This window comes from Diaphorina citri, unplaced genomic scaffold (genome assembly GCF_000475195.1).
Source record: "Diaphorina citri unplaced genomic scaffold, Diaci psyllid genome assembly version 1.1 scaffold638, whole genome shotgun sequence".
In the NCBI taxonomy this organism is placed as follows: domain Eukaryota; kingdom Metazoa; phylum Arthropoda; class Insecta; order Hemiptera; family Psyllidae; genus Diaphorina; species Diaphorina citri.
In genome coordinates, this window is record NW_007378071.1 from 101,329 (window position 1) to 112,026 (window position 10,698).

General features: G+C 37.0%; 1 protein-coding gene across 1 annotated transcript; it reads left to right on the forward strand.

Annotated features, from left to right (window-relative positions):
- The first annotated feature begins 309 nt into the window (after positions 1-309).
- On the forward strand, positions 310-7,691 carry LOC103510736. Its single transcript, XM_008475423.1, has 4 exons — positions 310-451; positions 1,065-1,297; positions 1,333-1,636; positions 7,282-7,691. Exons 1-4 carry the CDS (start codon positions 310-312, stop codon positions 7,689-7,691), a joined length of 1,089 nt encoding a protein of 362 aa, XP_008473645.1.
- The last annotated feature ends 3,007 nt before the right edge of the window (positions 7,692-10,698 follow it).

Sequence of the window (10,698 nt, forward strand, 5' to 3'; positions counted from 1 at the left end):
TGATTATATTGATGATTTTTTAAACAAGTAGGTATGTATGTATCATTATTATGAGTACTATACGAGAGATGATTACTTGGAAGTGGAGATCATTTTAATTGACGACACAAGTCGGATACTACATTTTCAAACAGTTGATCCCATTAGTTCCTCGTTCCTCATTTTCTATAGGCTGTACCTAAGTCTGGACTCTGGGGTATCTGCATAATGCATCACAACAGAAACGTATCAAAATGATCAATGCTCCAAAACACTTTCATTTCATACATCTTCCACTGATTATATTGATGATTTTTTAAACACGTAAGTATGTATCATTATTATGAGTACTATACGAGAGATGATTACTTGGAAGTGGAGATCATTTTAATTGACGACGCGAGTCGGATACGAGCTATTGGTAAACCTCGTCCAATTGATAATATTGATATAGCTGAAGCTACACCAATTGGTAAACCTAGGCCACTTGCCATAACATCCTAGACCTCGACCATAGCTTTGAGTGCTAAAGGTAATAAGGTGTCATCTATAGCTACCTACTACCTACATACAAGTACAACATAGTGAAAGTTTTCTTCTTCTTTTTCTGGACTTGTCCACTTGTCCACGACCACAGTAATAAACAAACCAGTCGTTATTGTAAATCGTTTTCTGCTTTTAAACCAGAACTTGTTTATTTTTACTCCGTCTATTTTGTACTATATATTACTATAAAAACCCCTTTCAAATGTAATATTGCAAATGCAATAATTACGCGGACTGCCTTTTTTAAGGTAAGGTCCTAAATATTTTTATTTTAAACCTAAATTTCCTTAAGGGATGAGCTTATTGTGATATTAATAGTAAATAGGTAATAGCCTGCTGCTCGTGTAAAGGGACTCTTTATTATTATTAGAACAGTACATTATCGTATTCAAGTAACCACTATGAAATTAAGTATAGGAAAAACTGACATCGAATATGTAATTCAGTATACTTTTTTTTATTAACATTTTAAATTCAGTATGTATTTATTCAGTATACTTAATTTAGTGAGGTCTAAAAAATAAAAATTCCGCACTCAGTAAAGGGCAACCGATTTAAGGCTCAATATCTAAGAGGATCTAATCTGCCGCAGGTTCCCTGTGTCATCCTGACTATAATCTCCCCCGTGCTACTCTATGAGGCACCTCACTTCCGCCCTCCAACCATCAATAGACGAAACTTCGTACCCGAGGGTTTGGCTCCGTACCACGCCTCCTACAACGCCCCGTATCGCTACGAACACCCTAGCCCCGCGCCCCAATACAACAGACCCGTCAGAGCCACGCCTAAGAACGACATGGCTGCTAGAAACGAAATGGCTCGTACCACGCCTCCTACAACGCCCCGTACCGCTACGAACACCCTAGCCCCGCGCCCCAATACAACAGACCCGTCAGAGCCACGCCTAAGAACGACATGGCTGCTAGAAACGAAATGGCACCTGCTAGAAACGAAATGATGTCGTCCCCCAGAAACGACATGTCAGCTAATGGCAAGCGAACTCAGAGAGCTCCCGGCCCAGCGCCAAGATATGCCAAGTTTACCTTGGATGATGCTAGTGCGGGCTACTTGAATCTCCCTCACGGATTCCAGAACCCCATCAAACCAAGTGGTAAGTTTCATGGAGGTCTCTTAGTTCGAGTAGGAACGTTGTCGCCATTCAAATTTGCATATTCAGTACCAGTACCTTACCTACTCATGATAATTAGGGATAGGTACCTGATAGCAATTTTATAGGTACCTTTCCTCTCTCACAAGTGTTTGTGTAAAGAGTTACATAAAGTAGGAGAAGTGTTATGAGATCTACTGGTGCTTGTATAATTTATGTACTATTTATTTTCCTCTTGAATAACTTTACTTATTAGCAATGTGGTGAACTTTGTGCTGACAGTGATTTCTATATTATCAATGGTAACAAATGCCATACTTTTTAAAGATCCAACATTTGCTGCTGACTTGTTTGTGGTTGTCCATCATTTATTACTTATTAGCAATGTGGTGAACTTTGTGCTGACAATGATTTCTATATTATCAATGGTAACAAATGCCATACTTTTTAAAGATCCAACATTTGCTGCTGACTTGTTTGTGGTTGTCCATCATTTCTAATAAATAGTAATATTAGTAATCGCGGTAATCACTCTCCAAATGAATTCAGGGTTTCGATATTTCGTTGAGGATAAATTTTACGAATTGGGCACTTTTAGATTTAAAGTAGGTATAGCTACTAATTTCGTTTACCTTTCTCTCAAATTAAATCATAAGATTCATAAGTGATCTTTTTTTTACCAACTTAAGTACCATAAAATTTAAAGATCCCTATTCACTTGTTTTAAAATTACCCATACTTATCTACTTACTTAAATAATGGGCAAAATACACAGGTAGTTGGTAGTTCGTTCAATTGCTGTAATCCATCATTTTATTACGCAAAGTTCAATTCAAAATGATATACCTAATTTTGGACCTCCCTATTATTGTGTTCCAGGATGTCCAGTATGAAATCAAGTACGTCCCAGTGTATGTGGATGAAGATGGTAAGGAAGTGAAGAGTGAAGAATTATCCAACTACAGGCTCAAGTCCGAGCTGGAAGCTGCCAAATCCTTTGCTGCCGTCCCTGCTACTAAATCCAGTGTAGCCTACAAGTACAGTGCCGTCCCTGCCACTTCCTACAAATATGAAAGTCAGAAGTTTATTCCAAGTGGTTATGAGTCTTCCTTGTCTTCCCTAGCTTCGTCATCCTCCCTTGATTCTCACGAGAAAGATTACCCTAAGGATTATCCCCATTATGCTCCCAAGTACGAATTCGGATACCGCGTGCATGATTCCTACACTGGCAGTGACTTCGGGCAATCTGAACATCGTGATGGTGAGGTTACCAAGGGAAGCTACCATGTTCTTCTGCCCGATGGAAGACACCAGACTGTGAACTACTGGTCTGACGAATCTGGATTCCATGCCAAGGTCAAATATGATGGTGTCGCTAAGCACTACCCTGCGCCAACCAAGGCATACCCAACCAAAGTGTACGATCATTCTGTGGAGAGCAATGCCATTCACTCATAATGACAGTGCTGCTAAGGCATTGTTGTGTTCCTCTTAAGTGTAAACTTCCAGGACATATGCTCTCTTTTTTTTACCAACTTAAGTACCGTAAAATTTAAAGATCCCTATTTACTTGTTTTAAAATTACCCATACTTATCTACTTACTTAAATAATGGGCAAAATACACAGGTAGTTGGTAGTTCGTTCAATTGCTGTAAAAGCACGTGGTCTTTAGGATGGGTTCATATCCCAGAGTGGCATGTTATATTGTGATAGTATTGAGCACGTGGTCTTTAGGATGGGTTCATATCCCAGAGTGGCATGTAATATTGTGATAGTATTGAGCACGTGGTCTTTAGGATGGGTTCATATCCCAGAGTGGCATGTAATATTGTGATAGACATATGCTCTGGAAGAATGACAAGTAGCTTCTAAAGAAGTAATTAATTTTAGCACAGATAAGTACGTAGGAACACTCAGGAGCCGAAATGTATGAAATACCTGCGTACCTTTGTCTGATTAGTTCTTAAAGGTAGATACATAGCAGGTAAGTGCTAGCTTGAAATTGCTCGATTACCTTTGAAATTAGGTACCTACAACCATCGCATATGCTCTGGAAGAATGACAAGTAGCTTCTAAAGAAGTAATTAATTTTAGCACAGATAAGTAAGTACGTAGGAACACTCAGGAGCCGAAATGTATGAAATACCTGCGTACCTTTGTCTGATTAGTGATTAGTTCTTAAAGGTAGATACATAGCAGGTAAGTGCTAGCTTGAAATTGCTCGATTACCTTTGAAATTAGGTACCTACAACCATCACCAACTTAAGTACCATAAAATTTAAAGATCCCTATTTACTTGGTTTAAAATTACCCATACTTATCTACTTACTTAGGTAGTTCGTTCAATTGCTGTAATTTTGAACAATTTGACAAGTTTCTCGGATTCCACAAAATTTCCTACTATCTATATTTCTACTACGCATATAAGTATTTCTACTACGACGAAAAAATCAACGGACAACACATAGGTAGTATGCTAATATTTGTAGCCATGAGATACATATTTGTATCTTCTTTTTCTTTGCCTTTTCCCGTGTTTAGACGGGGTAGGCGTTTTTCGTCAGCCCTCAATCAGCTCTGTAACTATTCAAACACAAAAAATCGTTGAAAATGCGTTTTAGGTCACCTATTAAAAGTTACCTAATAACAATAAAACGTGGTTATGATGGTAGATACACGATTTTTTAATGGACACAGTTATTAGCAACCATCCTATCAATATGAGGAACCAACATGATTTTAAAATCAATATCAATACGGGTAAGACTCTAAACAGTCCAAACCCTACTTATTGGTTGTACCTAGTTCTTCTCTGTAAAAAGATAAAGGACCTATATTTTATATGGCAATTAAAAAAGTCATTATAAAAAATAAAAAAATCAGAATTCGGAGTTATAAAATAAAGCAGAAAGGAATCATTTGGTTCTAATTATTATTGGAATAGTCATGGAACTTGCTGCCACATAACTATACGTATAGGTAATAGGTACACATAGATCGTGAATTGTACTTGGGTAATAGCACTGAGCGTGGATACCTTTGGGATCAACAAGAAACAATTGATTCAATAATTGTATCAGAACAAACAGAAACATGGATTATTTTAATTGGGTTGGCCAATAAGTAAAAGCAATTCAAATCTACAAGACAGGTCGAATAGGTCAACAAAGATACCTATATCCACTTCCCTGAATGAAAAAAAAATGAAGTGATCAGCAAACCGAATGAGAAAGCTAATCCAAACAAAGTAGAAGTAGAAGAAATGTCTTGAAACATAATACTTAAGAATAAAGATGTTTAGAGAGAGAAATAATGAAGAAGATGTTTATTTTGTCCTCAAGTACCTAATAGTTGGAAACAGATGTTGCTGACGACTAGTTCACTATAATCACTATCTAGTTCTAGTATTCTAGTAGGTACCTACATCTGAAGCACTTACAATAATAGCTACCTACAGAACTAAAGATCTATCTCTAATTGTGTTGTTATTACAGTTTTAATGTTCATTTGTTTCCTATCCTCGTTCGTCTATTCTTTTCTCAAAACGCCAAGCGAAAGAACTTTCAAGAATTGTGTTGCTTTCTGTTATTTATGTAAGTGTAAGTAATGCTTCAAACACGCTTCAGCTAATGTTTCCATTAAGTAGGTACCTACTTATAACTTGGCGTGTTTTGAATTCCACTTGTTCAAGTTGCTCATTGCTCATGTTACGCATGCAACTAGTCATGTAAGTGTAAGTAATGCTTCAAACACGCTTCAGCTAATGTTTCTATTAAGTAGGTACCTACTTATAACTTGGCGTGTTTTGAATTCCACTTGTTCAAGTTGCTCATTGCTCATGTTACGCATGCAACTAGTCAAATTTTTCGCACGTTATTTGACATTATGTCACAAGGATTTAAAAGAATTCCTTTAGAATTAGAATAAATCTGCCACGGTGGTGTTGTGGTCAAGGTCACCTTATAAATAGAAGAGCGCGAGTTCAATCCCAGCCGAGGCATGGAATGTTATCCTCATTTAAGAATTAGACCACATAATAATGTAGCTTTATGTACTTGACATTATGGGACTAGGATTTACAATAGAATTTGTTATTTAGTTTTAAGATGTTTGAATGCATGGTTTTCAATACTTAAAAACCTCTAGAGAGGTAATCTTTTTCTCTTAATTAAAGGTTGGCAGGTTTTGTTGGGATACCCTCTAAATCTGGTGATCTCCTGACAGCTCTAGACTACACTTGGACAACAAATTGTTAAATTTGTTCAGTCCTTGTTAGCATGCTTCATAAAGATTTTATTATAATAGAATTTGTTATTTAGTTTTAAGATGTTTGAATGCATGGTTTTCAATACTTAAAAACCTCTAGAGGGGTAATCTTTTTCTCTTAATTAAAGGTTGGCAGGTTTTGTTGGGATAACCTCTAAATCTGGTGATGGTGATCTCCTGACAGCTCTAAACTACACTTGGACAACAAATTGTTAAATTTGTTCAGTCCTTGTTAGCATGCTTCATAAAGATTTTACACCTAATGACTTGATTATTGAATTCATCTTCCACTTCCATCCTCAACAAAACCTGCCACCACAACTTTTGTAAGTTACCTACCAAAGTTTTGTATAAGTTTAGTATTACCTTTTAGTTTTAAACTACATCTATTTGTATTACCTACCTACATTTTTTGTTACCCAAGTGTACCCTTGTTATTTTGGATAATATCCTCAACAAAACCTGCCACCATAACTTTTGTAAGTTACCTACCAAAGTTTTGTATAAGTTTAGTACATAAATTACCTTTTAGTTTTAAACTACATCTATTTGTATTACCTACCTACATTTTTTGTTACCCAAGTGTACCCTTGTTATTTTGGATAATAAAATTTATCTTTCATACCTATACATACATTACATATTTGTACCTACCTTATTAACCTTCAACAGTTTATGATCCTCTTCAGCACTGAGTATGGGGCAGAATATAATGCTGATTGTCAGTTTGGTCTGGAACTGGAGTGATAGTAGTGATACCCGTCAGGTAAGGCCAGCCACTCACTATCAGGAAGACCTGACAGGTACACCTGACACCAGGTGAGCACACATACTATCAGAATCAGGTAGACCTGACAGGTACCTTCGGCTGAAACGGTCCGTCTGTCAGATCTACCTGATGAGCACACACACTATCAGGTAGACCTGACAGGTACGGCTGAAAAGGTCCGTCTGTCAGATCTACCTGGTAGGTACCTGATGAGCACACTCACTATCAGGAAAACCTGACAGGTGTACCTACCTGTCGTCAGGTCTACCTGAGAGTAAGTGGCTGGCATTGCTGTAATTTTGAACAATTTGACAAGTTTCTCGGATTCCACAAAATTTCCTACTATCTATATTTCTACTACGACGAAAAAATCAACGGACAACACATAGGTAGTATGCTAATATTTGTAGCTATGAGATACATATTTGTATCTTCTTTTTCTTTGCCTTTTCCCGTGTTTAGACGGGGTAGGCGTTTTTCGTCAGCCCTCAATCAGCTCTATTAGAGTGATCGCTTTTGGGCTGAAATTTAGTTTTGGCTGTGTATGTATGGAAAATATGTATGAGATACATATTTGTATGCTGGTATTCAAATTGACACACTCGTTTCCAGGATTTCAACCAGGCAATCTCTTCTCGGCGTACAAGTACGGTCCCGCCGCAGGCCACCTTCCCCTGAACTCACTAGCCAACTATTACGGTTCCGGAAGTAACTATGGCGTCCAATATGGAAGTGGCGTCTACGGAGCTGGCGCTAGCTACGGGGTAGAAGGCTACAGTGCCCACAACTCAAACCGAGGCCCCGTCATTTATCCAGACAGCCAGACCGAGAAGCCAATCGAAGAGCCCCTGCAGGAAGTCCCAATTACTCCTACTCCCGTATCTGAGCTAACCAAAGCTGCTGTCCTGCACCAACACATGTTCACCTCTCCATCTACCGAGAAACCAGCTGATGTTCCCGTCGCATTACCAGCACAACAGGTAGGACCTTTACATCCCTTCGTATGTTGCCCTTACATCTAAGCCTCTGAGTGAGCTTTTGGTGTAAAGATTTACATCCCTTGCATGTCTTCTGTCTAGTAATCTAGTTCCTTTTACTGCAAAATTCAATAATAAGTTAATAAGTACTTAATAAGACGTGGTGTTGGTGTTCAGGTTCAAAGCCTTCAGAAGGAGCGTTCAATTTAAGGCATTAAAGATCAATTTAGGAATTTTACATTCCCCACATGTGTTCTTCCTAGTTTTATTGAATGGTCCAATGATTCTTACAAGACTGCGACGTGACGTACGGAGGGAACTTATCAATTTCATTCTGGTAGTTAGTATGACTACTAACTACATATTATATTATTAACAGGGTATAATCTATTCTTTCAATTTACGACAAGATTATTCAAATTATCCTCCCTTCCAGTCAATCCAGTTACCTGTTTTAATATGTAGCTGTTTTAATGTACCTAGAATCTGGATAGTTACAGGTGTACAAATATATTTTTTCCCTCTTTAATTCTATTTCAATTTCTCGTCTAGTCTAAGAGCACCGATCCAATACAGAATTCAATAGGAAGTGCGTCACTGCGTCTAGTAAATTTTTTGCACGACTTTTTTCTTTCACCAGAAATGCTTCCGGTGTTTTTGGTACCTAGTACCTACATGTCACTAGATAAGTTATTGATAAACCTACGGCACAACTATCCACATATGTAAATCCAAACGACTAATAACATCATTGCTTTAAAATTAAGAAAATATAAAACCAACTGCCTAACGTGTTGTGTTGGCAAAAGATAGGTAGTCTTCGATTAAAAAACAGCTCATTTTTATAAATTTACTACAAGTTTATTATCCTTTGCATAACCTCAAAAAAAGATCAGCACTGTGCCTAGTAGATAAAATATTCAATCAGTGGAGGACTCTAAATTTGATATCCAAATACGTTAGATCACCTACCACAGTACAATTAAATTAGCCTCATAATAACTTTCGATCCTAGATAACTTCAGAACTATGAAAAATGGAGGAAAAGTTTGAATATTAGCAATTTTCCACATTAGGTATGTTGGTCCATCATAGTCCGTAGCTTCAGTCATGGTCATACCTACATTTTCAAACAGTTGATCCCATTAGTTCCTCGTTCCTCATTTTCTATAGGCTGTACCTAAGTCTGGACTCTGGGGTATCTGCATAATGCATCACAACAGAAACGCATCAAATGATCAATGCTCCAAAACACATTCATTTCATACATCTTCCACTGATTATATTGATGATTTTTTAAACAAGTATGTATGTATCATTATTATGAGTACTATACGAGAGATGATTACTTGGAAGTGGAGATCATTTTAATTGACGACACAAGTCGGATACGAGCTATTGGTAAACCTCGTCCAATTGATAATATTGATATAGCTGAAGCTACACCAATTGGTAAACCTAGGCCACTTGCCATAACATCCTAGACCTCGACCATAGCTTTGAGTGCTAAAGGTAATAAGGTGTCATCTATAGCTACCTACTACCTACATAAGTCCACTTGCCATAACATCCTAGACCTCGACCATAGCTTTGAGTGCTAAAGGTAATAAGGTGTCATCTATAGCTACCTACTACCTACATATTGTCCACTTGCCATAACATCCAAGACCTCGACCATAGCTTTGAGTGCTAAAGGTAATAAGGTGTCATCTATAGCTACCTACAAGTACAACATAGTGAAAGTTTTCTTCTTCTTTTTCTGGACTTGTCCACTTGTCCACGACCACAGTAATAAACAAACCAGTCGTTATTGTAAATCGTTTTCTGCTTTTAAACCAGAACTTGTTTATTTTTACTCCGTCTATTTTGTACTATAAAAAACCCCTTTCAAATGTAATATTGCAAATGCAATAATTACGCGGACTGCCTTTTTTCAGATCAAGTTTCTTACGTCAAAATTCGCTTGTCTGTTTAGGAGAGATATTACCTAAATCAGTGATGTCTAATGTGTTACAGAAGATCTGGTTTATCCATGAATTCCATGATAGAATAATAATAGACCTACTTACTCCTTTTAATATAAGGATGTTTACATATTATTTATTTATTATATCCTTCCTCAACGCTGTCTTAGTAACCCACTACAAGTTCTACTGTTTCCAATTAATTAAGATTAATTATTGATTGATCTGTTTGCATGCAACTTTTATGCAGTAAATTAATGACCTGAGAAATTAGTAACTTATCTCCTGATCTACCTACATAGAGATAAAATTGCTGAAGAGGTCAAGCTGTCACATTAAGATTGTTCCGGATAAGTATACTTACACCTGTGTACGGTATGCAAAATTTCAAGGGTCAATTCTTCTATGAACTACTGAAGTTGACATGTAATTTTATTTCATCATGTAACGGATAGGTGCATCATCATGTCAGAGCAGGTTCGTAATACTAGAGTATTTGTCATACATGACTAACGTCAACTAAACAGAGAATCTATATGATCAAATGGTAAAGAGTAAAGAGGATAGGGCTGTCCTCCTGAAAATCGCTGCAAAATATCATTGTTTACAGTTTTTATCAGGCACTTACCTCTACCAAATTAAAGATATAATTTGAGATGCAAGATTTATCACCTTGAACACCATTCCTCACTGTGGCATACCTGATTCAAATGACTAAGTAGACTTATATGATCAAATGGTAGAGTTAAGAGGATAGGGCTGTCCTCCTGAAAATCGCTGCAAAATATCATTGTTTACAGTTTTTATCAGGCACTTACCTCTACTAAATTAAAGATATAATTTGAGATGCAAGATTTATCACCTTGAACACCATTCCTCACTGTGGCATACCTGATTCAAATGACTAAGTAGATTTAGATTAGTAGATATAAAGTTTTTTTTATTAGTGGGTTACAGTACTTGTACAGCACTTGTACAACCACTATAAAGTTATACAAACTAATTCCAATGTCCAATAGTGTACCTACCTACATGTGTAGCATTCTCATTTGATGGAAGTGAACTATTCTAATGTCTATGCGGGAAAT

Bases quoted from the DNA above. Each gene is read 5' to 3' on its own strand.
- LOC103510736 (XM_008475423.1), top strand. From the start codon at position 310: ATGTATCATTATTATGAGTACTATACGAGAGATGATTACTTGGAAGTG. The intron at 452-1,064 runs GTAAACCTAGGC...TTCCGCACTCAG, and splicing joins AGCTGAAGCTACACCAATTG to TAAAGGGCAACCGATTTAAG. The intron at 1,637-7,281 runs GTAAGTTTCATG...ACTCGTTTCCAG, and splicing joins GAACCCCATCAAACCAAGTG to GATTTCAACCAGGCAATCTC.